The following is a 21,578-nucleotide window of genomic DNA, read 5'->3' as shown; positions in this document are numbered from 1 at the left end:
GAAGAAAGTCCCTTACTTTATATTGGTCTGTTTCCTCATAACTAGCCTCACAGTGTGAATTTGGGCAGGAAAACCTGATGAGCAATGTTGAAGGGCCCCTATATGTAAGAGGTGGACTTAGAGAAGAAGAGACCAAGGTGAGTCAGGGAGTTAAGAGAAAACCAAGGGCTACCACCTCCAGGACAGAAAAGGAAGGGTACTGAGTAGAGGGTGGCCAACTGTACCCAATGCTGTGAAGAGGTTAAACTGGACACAGCCCATTTAGCAGTGGAGGTCACTGGAGTCACTTAGAAAATGATAGCAATGGCTAGTAGAGAGAGAAGCCAGTTCTTTATGTTAAGCAGTGAACAAGAAAAACAAAGGCAGTAAACTGAGACAATTCAGAATCATAGCACCTTGATTAGAAAGGATTTTAGAAGGGTCTTAGAGATCACACAGTCAGCTCACTTATTTTTAGATGAGGTCCACATTAAGCACCAGCCAAAGTCAGGCATCTGACTAGACACAGGGCCAGTGCAATGTTAAATCCCCCAGGACCTGATCCCATGCTTCTGCTACTGAGAAGTTTGGCACTGAGGGGAAAAAAAAAAAGCATGGGGAGGAATCTCAAAGAAAAGGTTAATATAAATAAAGTAGAAATCCTCTGCCTTTAATGATCTTCCTGAAATATAAATCAGCTTTGTCTCACCCTGTTTAAATCCTCCCACTGGTCCCCATAATTTGTAGGAGGAGCTGTAAATCCCTTTGTGATCCAGCCCCAGGCCACATACCCAGCCTCATCTCCCACAGTATCTTCCTCACTCCCAAAGTGCTCAACCACTTACTTTCGCTCCAGGAGATCTGGCTCCTAAGCCCCTGAGACTTTGCATAAGCTGTTCCCTCCTTAGTGTTCCTTCCTCCCCTATTCTTTCCACCTGACCTGCCAAACTGCTCTTCATCCTTCAAAAGTCACTTTCCCCAGGAGGCCTACCCTTGAACCCTACTTCTGTATCTTTGTGGGAAACTCTTCTGGGCCAGGAAAGACTTCACCTCATTTAGAGCTAGCAGATGTTACTTTACAATCTCTGCAAACATCCTTCTTAACAAACATCACCTCATATTTTCAAAAGTTGCTTAAAAGATTGCCATGTTTCCTAAATCTAAAAGGCTGTGAATCAAGATTTTCCTCATGACACAGTCAAAAAATCTTAAGCCGTTCAAAAAAAAAGTGTTTCATTCATTATAAGATCCACAGTCATACTTCAGTAGAAAAAGATTGTGTCTTTAATGGCTAGATTTCCCATGCAGACCAGGAAAATAGTAGAAAGGAAGGAGTCAAATAGGATTTGGGATCTGACTTAAGAGCAGTGCAGTAATTGGTCAGCACTGCCATCCAAGTATTTTTTTATTTATTTTTTTTTTTCCAAGTATTTTTTTAAAACAAGATTCTGAATCCCGCCTTTATATGCCAGCTGACGATGTATTTTCAGGATTTTCTCTTCACAAAGTATGTACAAATGAGTTCTATAGAAATATCATCTCCATTTCACACCTCACTCCTTACAAATAATTTGAGATATGAAGAACAACAAATAAAACGACACTGAGCACTCACTAAGCCCACAATGTGTGCTGTTCAAGAGAACATACTCAGAACTCAAATCAGGTTGAGAGATGGTAAGTCAACAAATGTAATACAATGCAATGATTCCAGAAGGTGAGTACTTGTGTTGTGGCCTGGACATACAGAGAAAAAGGGCTTAAATAGGCCTTTGAGTTGTCAAGTGAGGCTTCACGGGGAGGTGACACCACACTGAGATTAAAGGCAGGACAAGATAGTATAAGCAGAGAAGTGAGGGGTCATTTCAGGCAACCTAAATGGCCTTTGCAAGGCTGAAGATACAAAATAGGAAGTTGGGTTCAGGGAACTGCAATGGGTTTGATGTGGCTGGAGGCTATTAGAAGGACAGAGAGGAACATCAAGCTAGGGGAGGGAGCCAGGAACCAGATCTTAAGCTGTGCAATAGGGAGCCTCAGGTGGATTCTAAGTCTGGCTTTAGGAAGATTCATTTTCAACACCTATAGGATGGCCAACCTCACAAAATCATCTAAGGGTCCATGCATGTCACTCATATCTAAGGCTGATGTTCAAGATGTGCACCAGTATCTGTGCCAGGTAAAATATGAAAATATTTCTTCACCAATCGGTAAAGAGCTGTGCCGAATGAGTCCCAGGAAGCCTCCCAAGAGTGCCATCTGACCACCTCCCTGGTGCCTGCAGCATCAGCCCCCATTCCCATATACTCCCCTCTCCCTCTCCCACCAGACCCCAGCAGAGAGAACACCCTCAATAGTAGCACTGACACCCCAGTAGGCAAAGGTGTGAGGTCCACTTCGCTCCCTGAGGCTATGGTCACCAGCCATTGGCCAGCATTCCCGAGACACCCTGGCATGGCCTCTTAGGAGAACTGAAAATTCCATGATGTGTCATATCTCCAGTATTTTGTAGTTGAGCCCTCTTAATATCCCGTTCCTTCCCTTTTCTTGCCCTCAACTCAGTATTTCTCACCACTGTCCTATTTTTCTCTATTAAGAAATCATTAAAAAAAAAAAAATCATTCACCTCCTCTTCTTATCTCCCTCATTAGAGCTGCCATTTGTTTCTTCTCAGCCCGTATCTCCCTTATTAGACAATCTTTCTTTTTTTAAATATTAATTCCAGTGTAGTCAACATACAGTGTTATATTAGTTTCAGGTGTACAAAATAGTGATTCAACACTTGCATATAACACCCAGTGCTCATCAAGGTAAGCGTACTCTCAATCACGTTCACCGATTTTACCCATCCCCTCAACCAACCTCACCTCTGGTAACCATCAGTTTGGTCTCTACAGTTAAGAGTCTACTTTTGCTTTCTCTCTCTCTTTTTTTTACTTTACTTGCTGTTTTGTTTCTTAAATTCTACATATGAGTAAAATCATATGGTATTTGCCTTTCTTTGGCTTATTTCACTTACCATTATACCTTCTAGATCCACCTACATTGTTACAAATAGCAAGATTTCTTTTTTATAGCTGAATAATTTCCATTTTATATCTATACCACTTCTTCATCCATTCATCTATTGATGGACACTGGGCTGCTTTTATAGTTTACCTATTGCAAATAATGCTGCAACAAATATAGGAGTACATATATCCCTTTAAATTAGTGTTTCATGTTCTTTGGGTAAATACCAGTAGCGCATTTACTGGATCAACCATTTTTAACTTTTTAGAAACCTCCATACTGTTTATCACAGTAGCTGTGGGGTTCACATTCCCACCAACAGTGCACGGGGTTCCTTTTGCTCCACATCCTTACCAACACTGCTTGTCTCTTGTGTTTTCTATTTTAGCCATTCTGACAAGTGTGAGATGACATCTCATTGTGGTTTTGATTTGCATCTCCCTGATGATGAGTGATGTTGAGCATCTTTTCATGTGTCTATTGGCTATCTGTATGTTTTCTTTGGAGAAATGTCTATTTACATCTTCTGCCCATTTCTTAATTGGATTATTTGGGCGTTTTTGGTGCTGGGTTTTGGTGCTTTATATATTTTGGATATTAACCCTTTAACAGATAGGTCTTTTACAAATCTCTCCCATTCATTGGTTGTCTTTTAGTTTTGTTGGTGGTTTTCTTTGCTGTGCAGAAGCTTTTTATTTTGATATAATCTCAATAAGTTTGTTTTTGCCTTTATTTCCCTTGCCTCAGGAGACATATCTAGAAAAATGTTGCTATGTCCGACATCAGATAAACCACTACTTATATTCTCTTCTAGGATTTTTATGGTTTCAGGTCTCACAGGTAGGCTTTAAACCATTTTGAGTTTACTTTTGTGTATAATGTTTCATTCTTTTGCATGCTGCTGTCTAGTTTTTACAACACCATTTTTGTTTCTTCATTGCATATTCTTGCTCCTTTATCAAAGATTAATTGACCAAAGAATTGTGAGTTTATTTCTGGCCTTGCTATTCTGTTCCACTGATCTATGTGTCTATTTTTTGTGCCAGTACCATACTATTTTGATTACTACAGTTTTATAATATAACTTGAAGTCTGGAATTGTGGTACCTCTAATTTTTTTCTTTTTCAAGATTGCTTTGGCTATTCAGGGTCTTTTGTGGTTCCATACAAATTTTAGAATTGTAAAGATAGATAGCTCTGTGAAAACTACTGTTCGTATTTTGATAGAGATTGCATCAAATCTGTAAATTGCTTCAGGTAATGTAGACATTTTAATAATATTTGTTCTTCCAACCCATGAGCATGGAATGTCTTTCCATTTCTTTGTGTCATGTTCAATTTCTTTCATCAATGTTTTAGTTTTCAAAGTATAGGTCTTTCACTTCTTTGGTAAGTTTATTCCTAGGTATTTTATTATTTTTGGTACAATTGTAAATGGAATTATTTTCTTAATTTCTCTTTCTAGTACTTTGTTATTAGTGTATAGAAACACAACCAATTTCCATGTATTAATTTTGTATCCTGTGACTTTCCTGAATTCATTTATCAGTTCTAGTAGTTCTTTAGTGGAGCCTTTAGGGTTTTCTATGTATAGTATCATGTCATCTGCAAAGAATGAAAGTTTTACTTCTTCCTTACCAATCTGAATACCTTTTATTTCTTTTTGTTGTTTGATTGCTATACCTAGGACTTCCAGTACTATGTTGAATAAAAGTGGTGAGAATGGACAGTCTTATCTTGTTCCTAACCTTCGGGGGAAAGCTCTGAGTTTTTCCCCATTGCATATAGTGTTATCTTAGATAAAATTTCTTTTTTTTTAAGATTGTATTTATTCATGGGAGACACAAAGAGAGAGAGAGAGAGGCAGAGACACAGGCGGGGAGAGAAGCAGGCTCCATGCAGGGAGCCCAACGTGGGACTTGATCCCGGGTCTCCAGGATCACACCCTGGGCTGAAGGAAGGCGCTAAACCGCTGAGCCACCCGGGCTGCCCATTAGATAAAATTTCTTAACAGGGCAGCCCTCTGAAACATGGCCCCACCCTGGAGGCTACAGCTAATTGGATTGGGTGGACATTCTGTCCAGCGCTAAGCCAATTAGATTCTCTTTCCTGGAAATTTGGAATTAAGATGCAAAAGACTGATCGATTCAATTGGTGTTGTAGGACCAAGCTGGGTGGTCATGTGTACTGAGGAGTGAAGATGAATTCTGGAGAGGGGTGACTATGTGCAAAATGGATCTCTGAGTTAAGAAGCTAGTCTGCAGTCATAGACAATTAAGGCATATATTATTCAGAGAGAAAGAGAGATATGAATCTGTAAGAATCTATGATTCTTACAAGAGAAAGAACCAGGGAAAGAGAAAGAAATACCTGCCTGATAACTGTGCAATGCCTGAAAGGCCAGCCTACTCTATAATTGAGTTCCCAAAGATTCTCTTGTCATCTTATGATCCTCTCCTTAATTGTATTTCTTTGAAAAAGTTTCAATTTCTTGCAACTGATCTCTTATTTAGAAGGCATCCTGTGCTTTGCGGATCCTGTTCTATTCTTACCATAAAATATCAGTTCACAACAAACACAGAAAATGTTTTAATGACAGTGTTACATAGCAGCTACACTTAACAATAATCCTCATGCCTTAAAATAATTCTCAATAACTTTATTTATTTTTTTTTATTTATTTTTATTTATTTATGATAGTCACAGAGAGAGAGAGAGGCAGAGACACAGGCAGAGGGAGAAGCAGGCTCCATGCACCGGGAGCCCGACGTGGGATTCGATCCCGGGTCTCCAGGATCGCGCCCTGGGCCAAAGGCAGGCGCCAAACCGCTGCGCCACCCAGGGATCCTTCTCAATAACTTTAGAATAATTCTCTGACCAACCTATTTATGCACTACCAGTCCAGAAAAAGATTCTTTTATCTCAGGGAGTTATTGCTGGCCCGCCACACTCCCCTCTTTCATGCTAATAGGAAAAGGGGTGGCAAAAGAAACTAGTGTATAACTGTGGAATACTTCAACTTCTGGGTTGAGGTCGTCCAACTGGGGGACGAAAGGAATGAACCGAAAAAGAGGTAGAAGTCAAGGGGCACATTCTCTAATTACTCTCTCTGCTTTCCCTTTGGCTGCCTCAAGAGAACTGTCTCCAGCAGCAAGGCTGAAGGCTGGAAATTCATTTTTTTTTTGTTTTTTGGTTTTTTTTTTTTGGAAATTCATTTTTAAAAAGCAAGACTCTTTGGAAGTAAACAAAGCCAAAGTATTGACCATTGCTGGTCCCTAAACCAGCAGTTACCAAATACTGCACTGGTTCCTCAAAGTATAAATATGGTTATATTCTTTAAATATATAAAAATCTACACATCCTTATAGTTTCTAACACCATCTTTTCAAGTAGTATAGCAACCAAAGCCTCGGATTTCTATTACTTCTAAGTTATATTTTTAATGATTCAGTTTCTGGGTCTCCAAATGTTCAGTATCTTCTAAATGAAAAGAATGGACCCTCTGCTAGGGGAATTCAAAACTTATAGACATCCAAGACAATTCAAAGGGAAAATAACAGTTTTTTCAACAAATAGTGTTGGGACAACTAGATATCTACATGCAAAAGAATGATGTAGGACTCCCCCTACCTCACACCAAATATAAAAATTAACTCAGAATGGATCATCTGTCTAAATGTCAAAGGTGAAACTCTTAGAAGAAAATGTAGGCATAAATCTTCATGACTTAAATTAGGCAATGATGTCTTAGATTTAACACCAAAAGTATAAGGGATTGAAGAAAAAAAGAAATTGGACATCATCAAAATTGAAAACTTTTGTGCTTCAAAGGACACCATTAAAAAAGTGAAAAAATAACTCACTGAATAGCAGAAAATATTTGCAAATAACAGATAAGGGACTTATTTCCAGAATATACAAAGAACTTTTACGACTTAAGAATAAAACAACAATTAAAAATGGGCAAAGGAGGGGTATCTGGGTGGCTCAGTGGTTGAGTATCTGCCTTTGGCTCAGGTCATGATCCTGGGGTCCTGGGATCAAGTCCCACATCGGGGTCCTAGCAGAGGGCCTGCTTCTCCCTCTGCCTATGTCTCTGCCCCCCTCTCTCTCTCTCTCTCTCTCTGTCTCTCATGAATAAATAAGTAAAATCTTTTTTAAAAATAGGAAAAAAAATAGGCAAAGGATTTGAATAGACATTTTCTCCAAAGAGAATATACAGATCATCAATTATGAAACAATGATCAATATTCTTAATTATTAGGGAAATGCAAATCAGAATCACAACAAGACACCACTTCACATCCAGCAGGATGGCTATAATCAAAAAGACAGAACATAACAATTGTTGGCAAGGCCATGGAGGAGTTGGCACTCTCAGATATTGGTGGTGGGATTATACATTGCTTTGGAAAACAATTTGGCAGTACTTCAAAAAGTTAAACACAGAGTTGCCATATGATTCAGCAAGTCTACTCCTAGGTGTATACTCATAGGACTAGAAAACACATGTCTACACAAAGGCTGTGGACATCTCTTCCACTGCTCATCTCTTCCAAACTCAACATCTCCTTAACTGGTTCCAATCAACTCCTGCTTGGTTCTTTCTGGAGAATTTAGAACACAGGTCTAGGCACCATCCTAATAAAAAAATTAATTGTTAATTTAAGAATTTATTTCATTTATTTATTTTTAGGATTTTATTTATTTATTCATGAGAGACACAGAGAAAGAGAGAGAGGCAGAGACATAGGCAGAGGGAGGAGCAAGCTCCCTGCAGGCAGCCCAATGTGGGACTCAATCACAGACTCCAGGATCATGCCCTGAGCCGAAGGCAGACACTTAACCACTGAGCCACCCAGGCATCTCATAATTTAAGAATTTAATAAATGTATGGATTATATATATTATTAAAATTCTATTTTGCTAGCTGACAGTATCATTTGGGTTGAAAAAAACACTGGTCTAGTGATCTCTAAAACATACCAGTGAGGTCCCTAAAATCTTAATTGGCCTGTGGACCAAAAGCATTGGCATCACTTGGGAGCTAGTTAGAAATGCAGACTATCAGGCCTCATACCAGACTTACTGACTGAAAGCTAGAGTTTAGCAAGTGCTCAGGTGATTCCTACAAAGAATGATATGTGAGAAGAAATGTCTGCTCTCAAACACTTTAATTATATTTGAGACCAATCCACATGTGACAAACTTGTGTCAAACCTACCAGGAAAGCCTGACTGCTGAAGATGTGTAGTCTTGTGAATTAAAGATGGCTTTCCATATAGCTTCAAGAAGAGTAAGTCCCAGAAGCAAAGCCAGCAAGTCAGCCTTCTCAGTAGCTTCCTTTTTTTAGGTGGCAAAAATGTCACCTACATTGCAAAACTGTTCAGATCCAAAACCCTGTGGGTAGGAGAGGTCTTAGGACAGCTCTGCTTAGAGATGCTGCCACGGAACAGTTTGTCACTTGCCACAGTATAATCTACATTCTAATTGACTGTTGATTGTGAGGCCAATATCAGTCTTTATAAGAAAGTATATTCCTGTACAATGTTGGTCAAACAATGACTCGTTATACAGTATCCATTCTTTCTAAATAAAAACATGGTCATATATTCTGAATTAAAAATAGAGACCCACGATATGATAAGAACAAGTATATCTATAACAATAATTGAATGAAATATTTGTGACTGTCCAGGAAAATCTAGGACATATGGTATCAAGACCCTTGAGGCATTAATGACCTGGATGAGAATTACAATGACCTTGGTCTTTCTCTGGGTATCTACACCAGAATTCTGGGCACACCAAATTCCTTCTCACCCTGGTGCCTTTGCATATAACCTCTCCTCTGCCATGCTGTCTTCACTTATCTGCCCCTTCTCATCTTTCAGGTCTCAGCTTAATTTTTTTTTAATTTTTATTTATTTATGATAGTCACAGAGAGAGAGAGAGAGAGAGAGAGAGAGAGAGAGAGATTGAGAGGCAGAGACACAGGCAGAGGGAGAAGCAGAGGGAGAAGCAGGCTCCATGCACCGGGACCCCGATGTGGGATTCGATCCCGGGTCTCCAGGATCGCGCCCTGGGCCAAAGGCAGGCACTAAACCGCTGCGCCACCCAGGGATCCCCAGGTCTCAGCTTAAATGCCACCAGCCTAGAGAGCTGCTCTGGAATCCTATGGCAGGTAGCTCCCACCAACCCAGTTCCTCTCTATGATCATTCCCTTCTCAGTACTTTTTACAGTCTATAGTCACCATGTCTTCTTGCTCATTCATTGTTGGCCTCCACCACCAGAATCGAGGCAAGAATGTGGTCTTGTTCACTGCTACACTCCCTGCATCTGGTACCTTCTAGAGATTAAATGAGGTTTTGATGAATAAACAAAAAAATGTTCCCAATTTAGGGAAAAAATAAATCTTAATAAAAATCACCAAATAGACTGTAGCTTATTAATAAGAACAACAATAACAATATCACTTATGAACAGATCAAAAACCTCCATCAAAACCATTCACTTCAGGCTCTTGCAAATAAACGGGCTCCAACAAACGGTCAATGGTACTACTGAGTAACTTTGCTTAAATCTCTTTCCTTCTCAGAGCCTTTTCCCTCTCAGAGTCACTCTTGCACAGAGTGAAATAAGAAGACTACTTCTCAGAGATGGGAGAGAGAGAAATGTAATGAGATGACATAGATATACACATACATACATACATATATATATACACACACACACAGACCACACACACACACATATATATATATATATACACACACATACATATATATAAGTAACTGGCACAGAACAGGTACTCAACTCAATATGGTTTGGTTCTTTATAGTCACTCTCATGTTCCCCTTATTCTGGATGGCTCAGCTGTTGGGCATCAGCCTTCGGCTCAGGGCATGATCCCGGGCCAGGGATCGAGTCCCACATCAAGCTCCCTGCAGGGAGCCTGCTTTTCCCTCTGTCTATGTCTGCCTCTCTGTGTGTGTCTCTCATGAATGAATTAATAAAATATTTGGAAAGAAAAAAGATTATGAAATCACATTTCCAGGCCTTCGTGTGAACCTGTTTACTCCACACTCTAGACCCAGCCATGGCTGTTAGAGCCCTCTCTTCAAATTCAAAAAGTTCAATTATATTTGCAGCACCCTGTTACTTTAGCCATGTCACAATTGAGACTTAATTTTTAAAATTATCTCTAGTAGGTCATTGTTTCAAAGCTGGTAATGTTCCTGAAATGAACTTGAACATAGTTCCACTTCTTGACTGAGTTCTACCAATCAGCTTCAAATATTCCTGATAAACTGAAAAGCACCAGACAGAAAATTAGAGTTACAAGAAGCAAAAAGCTCACTAAGTTCTGGTTAGAAATAAGACACAGTGGTAGGGACCACACTGACTTTTTTCTAAAAAAAAGTTTAGAAACAGTGAAGCAACAATTTTGGGCTTTGGAATCAGACAGACTTGGGTTTCAATTCCCATTCTATAGTCTGTTAAATAGTGACCATGGGCAAGATCCTTAACCCCACCGTGCCCTGGTTTCCCCACCAGTAAACTGAGGCTAACAATAGTACCAATGTCGAGAGGCTGTTAAGATGGATGAGATAAATCTGTACACACACTTAGTGCTGAGTCTGCACTCAAGAAATATTGGCTCTATTAAATTTATTCTCATCCTCAAAGATCTTATTATATATACTTACAAATGAAAATATTCAGAATGAAAGAAAGGTACTAAGTGCTACATATTAAGTGAGCAGCAGTGGTTACAAAAGACCCAAAACTTCAGGAGTGCAAAACACGCCTTCATCTAAGGATGGTATGAGGTCTCATGGGATTGGTGAAGCTGAAGCAGATGGGGCCACGCAGGGAATAGATACAAACAGGTTCCCTGTGGTGGGCACTTACTGTTTGCCAAACATTGGGGCACCCTGTACGTAATCTCCACAAACTATAAGGCAGATACCTTTAAATCTCCAATTTGTAGATAAGAAGCTGTTTTACTGATGATAGCTAAGGCTCACAGAGGTTTAGTAATTACCCCAAGTCGCCCAACTGGTGGTGGATCTAGGTTTAAAATCAGGTCTGAAAAAAATAAATAATAAAATAAATAAAATAAAATAAAATAAAATAAAATAAAATAAAATAAAATAAAATAAAATAAAATAAATAAATAAAATAAAATAAAATAAAATAAAATGAAATGAAATGAAATGAAATGAAATCAGGTCTGTCTGACAATTCATTGCTGTGCCATTGTTGTGGGGAAGTGTTGATGGGGAGATAAATCATTCCAGTATGATGCAGGAAAGATCAGAGTAAAGATCATCTTTTTATATGGCAAGTGGGAAGCAAACAATTTATACTTAAAAAAAAAAGGAAAATAAGGGTAGAAAGATGGGTTAGGGCCAGAGGGAATGGAAAGCTAAGGAGTTTGAGCTTCAGCTGGTGGACAATGAACAACCTGTTTTATTTGTGCTGTAAATGTGTGCTTTTAATTAAATACTACTAATACGACTACAAAGAGCAGTTATTGAATACCAGCTCATGATCAGGTCCCAGGCTAAATCATTTCTGTACATTACTACAAGTTGCATAATTTGCAACTCAGGCATTATTATCCCCATTTCACAAATAAACAAGGCCTTGAGTGGTCAAGCCACTCATTCAGATGACTCCAGTAAACAGCACAGTGGGGTTCATCACTGAGTGCGTGCAAGGTCAAAGTCAATGCAAAGTCCTTCCCCTGAGAAAGAGTACGAGGGCAGAAAAACTTACCTTGTGATAGAGAGTGAAAAAACAAGAAAAAGGAAAATGGAGACAGGGAACTAGTCAGAAACAATACACCAATCCAGAATCAGGAGATAAATGTCTTAGGTGGAGTCACTGAAAATGGAAGGGAGGTGACAGACAGCAAAATGTGTTCATGACCTTTTCTTTCATTTACTCCAGCTGTGTCATGATTTGCTACCTGAAGTAGAAACCCAGTTAGTAAATATTCCAGGCTCTATTACCAGCCTTGCCTTGAAGCCTGATTTGAGTCCTGTTGTTAGCCTGCGAGCACACGCTGCTCCTAGTGTGTACCTGCCCTGTCACAGGGCTAGCAGGGCTGAAACAGGCATCATCCTCTAATCTGTTATCTGTATTGAAGGGTAATCATTCAAAAGAATAAAACTAAGCCTCCACAGCCCATAAATCACATTATGCTTCACATATCAACATTTTAAAAAAATCTGACTTAAACACATAGTCTGTCAAATCAGGAAGGCACATATGCTAAGCTCTAGTGAGCTCTGACAAATCCTACGTTATTATTAAAGTTCATCGTGATCTCAGGGATCACACGGTTTTATAAAACAGAGTGTGGTATCAATATTTGTTTGGCTGCTTTCTAGTTAATATTCTGGGGAAAGTAGCACAACAAATAAAGCAGTAGGAAATATACACACTATGAATATAGCTTTCAAGCTAAGGCAAAAGCCAATAGGCAGTTACTTACATTATCTCCTTCGATGGAATCAAGAGTTAGAAGCTTGAATGTTCATGTAATGTTTCCAAAAACCCCAAACATTTTTGCACTGAAAGCTTAGCTACAGTCCTCCTCATTCAATAGCTAACTGCATTATGTTAAGTGGAAAATTAGTAGTGTAACAGGAACATGAGTGGAAATTCATAAAGATAAAAGACCATAATTCTCCTGTTCATATCACAGTTAATACATAAATATTCCCAACAATTTACAATATTAATTTTAAATATTCAATATGTTTCTGGGAATAAAATTATGAAAGAAATGGCAGTCAAGAATCCCACATACTAAGGCCAAAAACAAATGTGGTTTGCATACTATGTTCATCAGAAAATAATATATATACATATATGTATATGTATATATGTATATGTATATATGTATCTAATACATATATATGTATTATATATATTACATATATATATTATACATATATATGATAAAAATAACAGCATAAACAGTCGAACTTTATAGCCCTTAATTACATAATGATCTGTGATTTGGGTTTTTTTTATCGGTTGGACTTAACTTCATTCCTTTGTACAAAGACATATATGGATATTAAAGTATTCTGCTCACCTGTACATACTCAGACCCAACTAAATATCATGAAAAATTTAGCAGTAAAGTCCAGTCTCCCAAGGTAGGCTTGCCACTATTCTGTGTAATGATAGAACTACCTTCATAAAATACCAGAAGCTAAATCCTATGTTTTTTTCTTTTCATCACTTGAGGCTTTCTGCAGCCAGCCTTACAAACAACTTCATTCACCTTTTCTTCAAATCTGAGTGTTTAACTAAAGCCATATATCATCACAATCCCACTAGTCCAGCTGCCTGTCATCGCAGCAGTTTACTGCAACTCCACCCTTTTCCCATCATCAGTTTCAACAGTACATTTCTTTCTTTCTTTTTTCTCCTATTAGAGAAAAAAAAAATGAAGATGAGGAGTTCAAACCCTCAAAGTAATTCAGTGAACTGTCACAACAATATTATTTAACCCCAGGGAATTTCCTGTTTAATTGCCACTCTCTCCCTTCTCCCAAAGGACCACATCTTATTTGGATGGTGTAATGGAAAGCACCACATTAAAAAGAGCAAAAACATAATAGGTTTAAATTTTTAAACATCTAACCTTTTCACAAGTCACTTTTAATCATTTGCACCTGTGACTTTAATAATCAGCCTGGCAATTAGAGAAGCAAAATCTCCAGGACAGAACCAAGTGGGATGCCCTAGCCACAACCATTATTATATTGGGGAGCAAAGAAAAAAGCTATTTTCTTATATGTGACATGAAGAAAGTTTTACATTATTAAGTTCCATCAAATCCTGGGAACAGTAGAGCTCCTAATACTTAAAATCTTCATTTTTCTAAAAGCCAAGATTTTAAAAAATATATATCTTACTGTATTTTTTAAATATTAAGTGTTCATATTTTCTAACAGCTTTTCAACTTTAGGGCTCAGGAAGAAAAGGGGGATCCAGAATAAGCTCAACACTAGAAGGGGGGGATTAAGCGAGACTTTTAAATCATTCTCCCCAAGGAGAAATCAAAACCATTAACATTACACCATATAACCATTTATTTCATCATGAAAGGCAAACTTAGAGTACCAGTGGCAATATTCTGAAAATGCGATAGAAGTTGTTCTATACAGCAAGGAACATACAAGTTTGGAAGGCACGAATATGGTCTGTCAGTTGCAGTTCTAGCCTCAGCAAGTCATTTGCCCTGTGGGTGAGGCTCCCATACGGAAATCTTCCTTAACTGTCGAAGGCTGAATGGGATTTCCTGTGAGCAGCATCTGGACCACACCTTGTTGGGTCACAGAAGCAGCTAACAAGAGCCGGAGGAAAACGCGTCTGGTCCAGAGATGACAGGACAGGGCCAAGAATCAAAGTATGTCCCCCTATAGTTTAATGGGGGAAGGCCCCTTAAGATGGCTATTTATGCAGTTGTGTTTTTCTAATCAGTCTTGGCCACCCACTACCAGATGTTGGTCATTTGGTGAGCTGACTGGTAGGATTTTGTGGTCCAGCAGCTGCCAGCCTTTTATAACCTCAGTGATGTTGTGGGAGTCTCCATTTAGTTCATAAATATGTTTTTTTTTTTTGTCATTAAAACACTGCCAGCTGAAATATTGCAGAACAAACTCCCCACCCCGTTGCAGAAATTTTCCAGTTTCAAAGCATCTGGGATGAAGATTCCAGATTACCTGTAGCAAAATTTCTTCTAGATTTTTTTTTTTAAAATCCTCTTGCGTGTTGAGGAACCTACTGAGGAGCCTGCCACAGATGACACCCACCGTTCAGATCATTGGTCCTACATTTACCTAGTTAGGGCAGGAAGAAGTGTTAGATGGTTACCCTGGGATTCTTCCACTTGTAGCAGGAAGGAACACCCAAAAACAATCCGGACACTCAACTCCTTAGAGATGCAAAAGCCTTCCAGGGGAATAAAGAGGAAAGAGATCTCTCCCTCCCCACCTGCACACCCCCCTACCCCCCCCTCCCCGTTTGTACCCTAGCCTGAGCATCAGCAGCCCTTCTGTGATCCCATGCAGTTCCAGAGCGAGTCCCTTACTCCAGAGGGCTCCTGGATCGGACCCCAGGAGAGCCGGGCTGGTCGTCCTTCTCCCCCACCCCCACCCCCCCACTTCCAGTCTGCACACCCAACCCCTCCCCAGACCCCAGGCCAACCCTTCCTACCTGATGATGTCGTCGTTGTGTCCCAAGAAGAATTTTTGGCTGTGCTCTCGGGTGTTGTAAACCACCCCGACCCCAGCCACGAAGTAGACCACCTCCTTGCCGGCCGTGTAGTACAGGTTGTTGCGGCACTGGTGGCCCCGGTACCCGTACACCCACTCCAGCCGGAGCTGGCAGCTGGGAGCTGTCCGATCCGCCATGATAAGCCGACCCCACGCGCCCCCCGGGCCCCCCGCGCGGGTCCGCGGCCCCTGCGCGCCGGGTCTGTCCTCGCCGAGACTCGGGCTGCGGAGGACCTGCGAGGGCTCAGGGCGCAGCGCCGGGCGCTGATTTCCGCGGCGACGCACAGACACAGCCCAGGGCGCCGGCCGCCACCATCATCCGCCGCCGCCGCCGCCGCCGCCGCCGCCGGAGACGAGCCGCCGGTGCGCGGCCGCCAGACCCCGCCGGGCGCCCCGGCTGCTCCGCCCGGGCAGGGCGTCCTCGCGGGCGCCAGCTCCCGCACGCGCACGCCTCACTGCACCTGCGGGCTTCGGGCGCCGCGAGCGGCTCGGCGGGGGGCCGCCCCGCCTTCCAAATCGGGGATCTGCATCGCCAAACACCGATTACCCAGTTCAACGCTCACTGAAGTTTGCGGGGCGGGGCGGGGCGGGGGGCGGGGGGGCTTCGCAGCAGGCAATGGGATTTATCCTGTGACAGCTCTGATGTGGCCGAGGGCCCGGGCAAGCTTTGCCATCACCACCGTCGGATCCGACACTGACAGTCTACACCCAGGATGCAAGAGAGAGGAAGAAAGAAACAGATTTTTTTTTTTTTTCTTTTTGGTATAAGTCAGCAGCCCAAGAAAACGATCCCCAAACTAAACCAAGTGCTGGGTCTTTTTTTTTTTTTTTTTAATCAACTATTCTCCCTTTTCCCCCTCCAGACCTACCTCCTGAATGATATTAAATACGCCCTAACTGCTTCTGGCGGGTGGTTGCTGATACGATTTGAGAGAATACTTTCTGTTTCCCCCATTAAGCCGGGGCGAATATGCAGTGGTCATTTTTTTTTTTTTTTGGAGGCTCCAATTTAAAATTCATAGCTCTCGTGAACCCTCTCTTGGCCGGGGGGGGGGGGGGAAACCATAAAGAACTTAACAGTTCTCACAAATCAGCAACTCCAATGCAAGCGTCATAAAAGATTTTTCTGAATTAGAGGAAACGAGATACTAGTGCAATTGGAGGCAGGAAAGCGCTACCTACTAATGCACCTGGTCCAGAGGAAATTAAATAATTAACAAGTGGCAAAAATCGTGTACCACCCCCCCCCCCTTCAGGAAGGTGGGAGCTGGCTACGGGCACCCCTGGGCTCCAGGGTTAGCCTCCAGCCCGGCGGGGGTTGGGGCCCAGGGGCGCCCCCCACCCCACCCCGCAGCGTGCGCACACACACCCCGGTCTTCGGCCGCCGCAGGTCCGAGGGATGCCAGCCCCCAGGGACAGCCCGCCCCGCGCGCACTGCCTCCCGGCCGGGGTCCCCACTCCTTCCTCCCACACCCGAGGCAGCCTCGCCCGCAGAGCATCCCAGCTCTCTCTGCCTCTAACCTCTGCTCCGAGCGGGCGCCGCCAGCGCGTCCCGGATCTCGCACCGAGGAGCGAAATCCCCTGCCTGCCCTCCCTTCCCCGCCTCCCGCACCCGAAGACGGGCTTCGTCACTGGGGCGCCGCGGGAGACAGATTCTTCCTCCAGCCGGGGCTCCGGGGCGGGGCCACAGCGCCGCTTTCGGGAACCGCGGCGGCCGGTTACTAGGCGAAAGCACGGCGCTTGGAAACCGCGACGCCCCAGAGCCCGGGGCCGCCCCCTCCCTCTCCCCGCCCAGGTTTCCCCCCGCCCCGCGCTTCCCCGACGCATCCTGGGAATTGTAGTCCCTTCAATGCCAGTTCCGGCGGGGAGCGCGCGGAGCTGGACCACGAGTCCCAGGATTCCGCACGCCCGGAGGGGGCCGTGTGGAGAGGCCGTTGCCGGCGCCGGCGGTTCCTGCGGCTCTCCCGCCGAGCGGAGGCAGGCTCCCTGAGGGCGACCCCTCGTCAGCGCCCTGCGATCCCTAAGTGACCGAGGCGGCGGCCCGCCTGCGAGTGCATCTATGAAAGGCAGTGGAGTCGGAGTAGAGACAGTCTCTGTGGCCCACCCGGAGGACCCCCTCTGCACCAGCCCCTCAGGGCTCCTGTAGCTGACTGAAGCCCAAGTTTGGTTTGTTTCCTACTTCAGTTTTCCTGTTTGTTCAGGTGCGTTCCGGCGAGTTAAAGTGCGGCGCTGCCACGCGTAGGAAAAACGCTGGGGGGATGTGGTCTCACTCTGCCCTAAGAACCAGCGCCTTCCGGGGAGCCACCTCCCAAGTGACCTGAGGATACCCAGAGTTTGGAAATGGGCAGGGGCTCACACCACGAGCCACCAGCCGGGGCCTTCAGACGCGGATGCCCGTGGCATTCCTCCTAAAACTGCCCAGAGTGAACTGGGAATTCTGAAGTGGCCCATTTTCAAATTGCAACCACAATTTGTGGAATTGTGGGAAGAGATTTCAAGATCTCAGTGACTAAGGCTGTAAAAATACAAGGGATATTGGGGGCCTGTCCTGTCCTTTCCAAGCTCTAACTCTGCAACTACCTCAAGCTTTAATATAGCCCTGTGAGAGGTAGGAGAGTCTCCAGGAGGGTAGAAGTGCCCGAGTCTGGGTGAGCAGTTGCTGCCTGCAAAAAATCATGATGGGAAGGGGTTTTATTATTTAAGGGAATAGGAATCTACAAATATGGCAGGTGGCACTGTGCATGCAGATAAAGGGCACTGCCAAAAACAAAAACAAATTCTCGAAAACGATTTGAGACATAAGCGAAAATATACACGACCGGTAATGCCCAGGCCGGAAAACAGTGCCAGTGAATCATACAGAGACAAATTCTACATAGGAATTCAAAAGACGAAGAGACTTTGCAGTTATAATAAGTCAGGAAATACTTCATGGAGGAAATTGGAAGTATAGGTAGAATTGAGATAAAGATAAGTGAAAAGAACATTCTACATGGGTCTATGGAATAAAAAGATAGATGTAGGAAAACGTGGATTTAGAGACACTAAATAGAATCGGCGCAAGAGAGAGTTCATGTGTGATGAAAAGGGGACGACATAAGCCTGAAAGGTTAGATTGTGGATGGAGCTGAACATGGAGGTTTGCACTATATCCTTAAAATAATGGAGAGTCGTTGATTTTTTTTTTTCCCTTGACAAGGAAAATAAAACAGTCTTTAGCAGAAGAAAAAAAAAAGTTTCACCAGGACTTGCCATGATCAGGTCATTATTCCTGTGCAGAACTAAGAGAATAAGCCAAAATACACGGAACTGAGATACACCATTGGCTGCATGTAATGGGCTGTGTAACTAACTGGACATTTCATAGGATCTCAAGAAAGAGCTAAGGCCTGTTCCCTAGCAGAGGCTATACTGAATCTCAGTAGATCTCATCCTTTTCCCTACTCCACCCTTTTCCAATATTAGGCTATAGAGAAATGACAAAACAATGCACAACCACCAAGCTATACCTCTAAGAAGATCAACTTATTCCTAGATAAAGTGCAGAGAATGTCAAGAATCCATATACAATGTATCAGAACAATTTGGAAAGACTTGCCCCATCAAACAAGCAACAACAGCAGAAAGGAACATAGTCCAAGCAAACCAAAATCCTCAAATTTACATTAGGTGAGAAAGATAAATGAAGAACCCCATCTGGAAGAAAGTTTACATCAACGAAGCAGATTCTCTACCAAAGAAGAATTTAGTTACAATATGAATTCAAAATATCAAGAACTTAAAGATGGATAGCAAAAAGAAAATCCAAGCTAAAGACATAATCAAATGTAAACACAATTTCAGATCTAATGAATATATTTGAAACAACAGGAAAAAAAAAGCATGGAAATCAAACTACCAATATGGAAGCAACACTGGAAATTATCACAAGAAATGCAGAAGAACAAGACAGGATATCAAAATAGATGACGAGAGAGCAAAGCTAACCCAACATACAGATCATTGTATTCCTAAATTGGAGAAGCCAACAAATGGAACAGAAAAAGTATTCAGAAATAAAGTAATACATTAACTGAACCTGCATATTAAAAAGGTACACTGTATACCAGAAAAAAGATGATATAGAATAGTCTTCATGGAGGCATATCTTAACAAAATTATTTAACTTCAAGAATAATACCTCAAAATCCTTTGCAAACTTTAAAGAGGACTATTATACCATCTCTGCCAATTAGTAATTAAAGGGAATCGTAAGCATTTACTGTGTGTCTTGGGAGAAACTGATGTTTATCCTCCGTTGACGAAGGAAAGCTATTTACCCAAGAATACTAGCTAATATAAGAAAAATGATAGATTTAGAAAATTATTCAGTGACGTAATTGATGCAGTCAGAGGTCATAAATGTATACTAAAATTGATTAAGGAGTAATGCTAAAGAATCATCCCCACAGATTATCTACCTTTAAATAGATCTATGTAGAGGTCAACATCTTAATCAAATTATCACATTTTGTATCACCAAGGTGCCTGGCTGGTTCAGTCGGAACATGCAACTCTTGATCTCAGGGTTGTGGGTTTGAGTTCCACATTAGGTATAGAGGTTAGTTAAAAATCTTAAAAAAAAAAAAAAAAAATTAGTACACCATTACCAGAACAAACTGCCTCTTCCACTTCCTGATGTGATGCAGTATGAAAAGCTGCACAAAATGTTTTTGGCCAGGGACACCTGGATGGCTCAGCGGTTTAGCGCCTGCCTTCAGCCCAGGGCATGATCCTGGAGACCTGGGATCAAGTCCCATGTCAGGCTCCCTGCATGGAGCCTGCTTCTCCCTCTGCCTGTGTCTCCGCCTCTCTCTCTCTCTCTCTCTCTCTCTCTCTCTCTCCCCCTCCCTCATGAATAAATAAAATCTTTAAAAAATAAAAACTTAAACGACTAAAGAGATGCAAAAGCCAAATACAATGTAATTAGATCTTGGATCCTGTTTTTTTAGTTTTAGGTTGTTTTTTAAGTCTTCAAAAGGCAATGTGGGGAGCAGGAATAACTGGGGATATTTGAATACAAAATGGACACTAGAAAACATTAGGGAATTGCTATTATTTTTTAGAAAATCTTATTTTTGGGATGCCTGGGTGGTTCAGCGTTTAAGCATCTGCCTTCGGCTCAGGGCATGATCCTGGAGTCCCAGGATTGAGTCCCACATCAGGCTCCCTGCATGGAGCCTGCTTCTCCCTCTGCCTATGTCTCTGCCTCTCTCTCTGTCTCTTGTGAATAAATAACAATCTTTAAAAAAAAATCTTATTTTTAGGAAACATATCCTGATATTTAAGAGTAAAATGTCTGCAGCTTACCTTCAAATGACTCAGGAAGAAATGTGTTATTTATATACATACACATGCACATATGTATAAGAAAAAATAAAGCAAATAAGGCAAATATTAGCAATTGCTGAATCTAGGTGTTTTTAAAGTTTTTCTGCAGGGAGTCTGTTTCTCCCTCTGCCTCTCCCCTGCTCATGTTTCTCTCTCTCTCTCTCTCAAATCTTTAAAAACAATAAAAATTTTTTAAAAAGTTTTGTGGCTATATTGAAACACAAGTTATGCTTTCATCACAGCAGATCTATTGCAGTGGTGACAATGAGACTTGTAACATTTTCTGCTAGGCTCAGGAGTAGACTGGGAAATTAATAATTATATATTTTAGATCATTTGCCAAAATAGCAATTCATGTGCTTCTTTCAATTTGACTTCTAGGGCACTAAAGTAAATTGCTTGAAGAAATTGAATCCCAAAGATTACGGAGGGGGTGGGGCGGATTTTTGAAGCATGTCCATATTCGAGTGGAGATAAAGAAGCCCAACCAAAACAGTTGTGGAATGACAGTGAACTGTGGTTTGAACAAAAGTTCTTAAAAGGGCTATTTTGAAGGTTATGATTCTGACTTTGGAGGGACTAAGGTAATTGGCAGTGGAAGGAATTAACATGTGGAATTCCTTAAAAATTGACTTTAAAAATAATAAAAATAAAGTTTCATATAAAGTCTGGAGGTGGGCAGCCCCGGTGGCGCATCGGTTTAGCGCCGCCTGCAGCCTGGGGTATGATCCTGGAGATCCAGGATCAAGTCCCAAATCGGGCTCCTTGCATGAAGCCTGCTTCTCCCTCTGCCTGTGTCTCTGTCTCTGTCTCTCTCTCTCTGTGTCTCTCATGAGTAAATAAATAAAATCTTAAAAAAAAAAAATAAATAAAGTCTGGAGGCATAGCAACTTGCATTTGCTAGCAGGAAGGAG

At 41.9% G+C, this 21,578-nt stretch overlaps 1 protein-coding gene and 1 non-coding gene across 9 annotated transcripts in view; one reads left to right on the top strand and one right to left on the bottom strand.

Annotated features, from left to right (window-relative positions):
• Positions 1 to 17,090, bottom strand: part of EML6 (EMAP like 6) — a 270,058-nt gene extending 252,968 nt beyond the window's left edge. For 4 of the 8 annotated variants that reach the window (XR_012003468.1, XR_012003467.1, XM_072768383.1 and 1 more), the window contains exons 1-2: positions 16,816 to 17,082; positions 15,236 to 15,996 (exon numbers count right to left, since the gene is read on the bottom strand). Coding sequence is in view for 5 of the 8 variants with exons in the window: in XM_072768383.1 (XP_072624484.1) it covers positions 15,236 to 15,432 (197 nt within the window). In the remaining 3 variants the exon portion in view is untranslated. Of the gene's footprint in view, positions 1 to 15,235; positions 15,997 to 16,815 lie in introns of all 8 variants that reach the window. The other 4 variants (XR_012003469.1, XM_072768387.1, XM_072768388.1 and 1 more) reach the window with 2 other exon arrangements.
• Positions 17,091 to 20,824: 3,734 nt separating this feature from the next.
• Positions 20,825 to 20,946, top strand: LOC140600593 (small nucleolar RNA SNORA1). The gene has a single exon (XR_012003786.1). It is a non-coding gene; the product is annotated as a small nucleolar RNA SNORA1 (small nucleolar RNA).
• Positions 20,947 to 21,578: the final 632 nt, after the last annotated feature.

This window comes from Canis lupus, chromosome 11 (assembly GCF_048164855.1).
Source record: "Canis lupus baileyi chromosome 11, mCanLup2.hap1, whole genome shotgun sequence".
NCBI lineage: Eukaryota > Metazoa > Chordata > Mammalia > Carnivora > Canidae > Canis > Canis lupus.
This window is presented reverse-complemented; position numbering and strand designations above follow the sequence as displayed.